We start from the raw sequence: 1,242 nt of genomic DNA, 5'->3' as shown, positions 1-1,242 counted from the left end.
TAAGTGCAAAGGCCACAGACCATGAAGTGGGAATGAGCCTGGTTGTCAATGAGAAACAAAGGAAAAACCAATGTGGCTGCAGCATAGTCAGTAGGGGTGGGCGAGGTGTCAACATGAACAACAAGGAGAAGATCTGCGGACTCCCTCAACTACCCTAGTACCCTCCACCTCCTCCCAACTGCCTCTCCCACCTTCCGGATGCTTGCTGCTGGGGAAGCTGGATGCTTAGATCCCTGGAGAGGGGTGAAGGTGTTAAAGAAACAGGCCTGGTCCCAGGGATGGAGGGAGATTTAAGGTGGACTTGGGAGAGAGGCCTGGAGAGTGGGTAAGGAATGAAAAGAGGAGGTGGTTGGAAGGTCAGGTATCTGGGCTCTGGGGTGGAGAGCCTGAGCTGGACGAGGAGCAAAGATGCCAGGATTCTTCTCCATTCATGACTCATCCTCTCCTCCTTCTCCTCCTCCTCGTTGCTCAACCCCAAATCTCCCTGGGAAATACTTCCTTAACTAGGGACCAAGTCAGTGCCTCATAGGGGTAATTGAGTCATGAGGGGTGGAGGAGAGGGAGGGAAGCAGAGGATAAATAGGACTCTTACTTGCCTGGCTCCTCTCTAAATTCTTCTCACCTGCCAACAATATGCATCTTGCCATTTTGGTCAGATCCTGCTCCCTTCTACTGCTACTGGGGGCCCTCCCTGGATGGGCAACCAGCAATGACCCCATTGAGAAGGTCATTGATGGGATCAACAGAGGGCTTATCAGTGCAGAGAGAGAGGTGGGCAAAGCCCTAGAAGGCATCAATAATGGAATCACTCAAGCTGGAAGGGAAGTGGAGAAAGTTTTTAATGGACTTAGCAACATGGGGAGCCGTGGCGGCAAGGAGCTGGACAAGGGCGTCCAGGGGCTCAACAATGGCTTGGACAAGGTATCCCACGGGATCAACAATGGTGTCGGACAAACAGGAAAGGAAGCAGAGAAGTTTGCCCATGGGGTCAACAACGCTGCTGGACAGGTTGGGAAGGACATAGACCAAGTGATCCATGGGGTCCATCATGGGGTCAATCAGGCGGGAAGTGAAGCAGGGAGGTTTGGCCAGGGGGCCCACCATGCCGCCGGGCAGGCTGGGAACGAGGCAGGGAGGTTGGGCCAGGGGGCCCACCATGCCGCCGGGCAGGCTGGGCAGGAGGCAGGGAGGTTGGGCCAGGGGGCCCACCATGCCGCCGGGCAGGCTGGGCACGAGGCAGGG

At 55.9% G+C, this 1,242-nt stretch overlaps 1 protein-coding gene across 1 annotated transcript in view; it reads left to right on the top strand.

The window, feature by feature from the left end:
- Window positions 1-633: 633 nt before the first annotated feature.
- Window positions 634-1,242, top strand: part of SBSN (suprabasin) — a 4,859-nt gene continuing 4,250 nt past the window's right edge. The window contains exon 1 of the mRNA XM_007954840.1: window positions 634-1,238. Coding sequence (XP_007953031.1) covers window positions 634-1,238 — 605 coding nt within the window. The remainder of the gene's footprint in view (window positions 1,239-1,242) is intronic.

This window comes from Orycteropus afer, unplaced genomic scaffold, assembly GCF_000298275.1.
Source record: "Orycteropus afer afer isolate SDZICR_OR568_19922 unplaced genomic scaffold, OryAfe1.0 scaffold00476, whole genome shotgun sequence".
Classification (NCBI taxonomy): domain Eukaryota; kingdom Metazoa; phylum Chordata; class Mammalia; order Tubulidentata; family Orycteropodidae; genus Orycteropus; species Orycteropus afer.
Note: the sequence above shows the minus strand (reverse complement) of the source record. Positions and strands in the feature narration are given on the sequence as shown.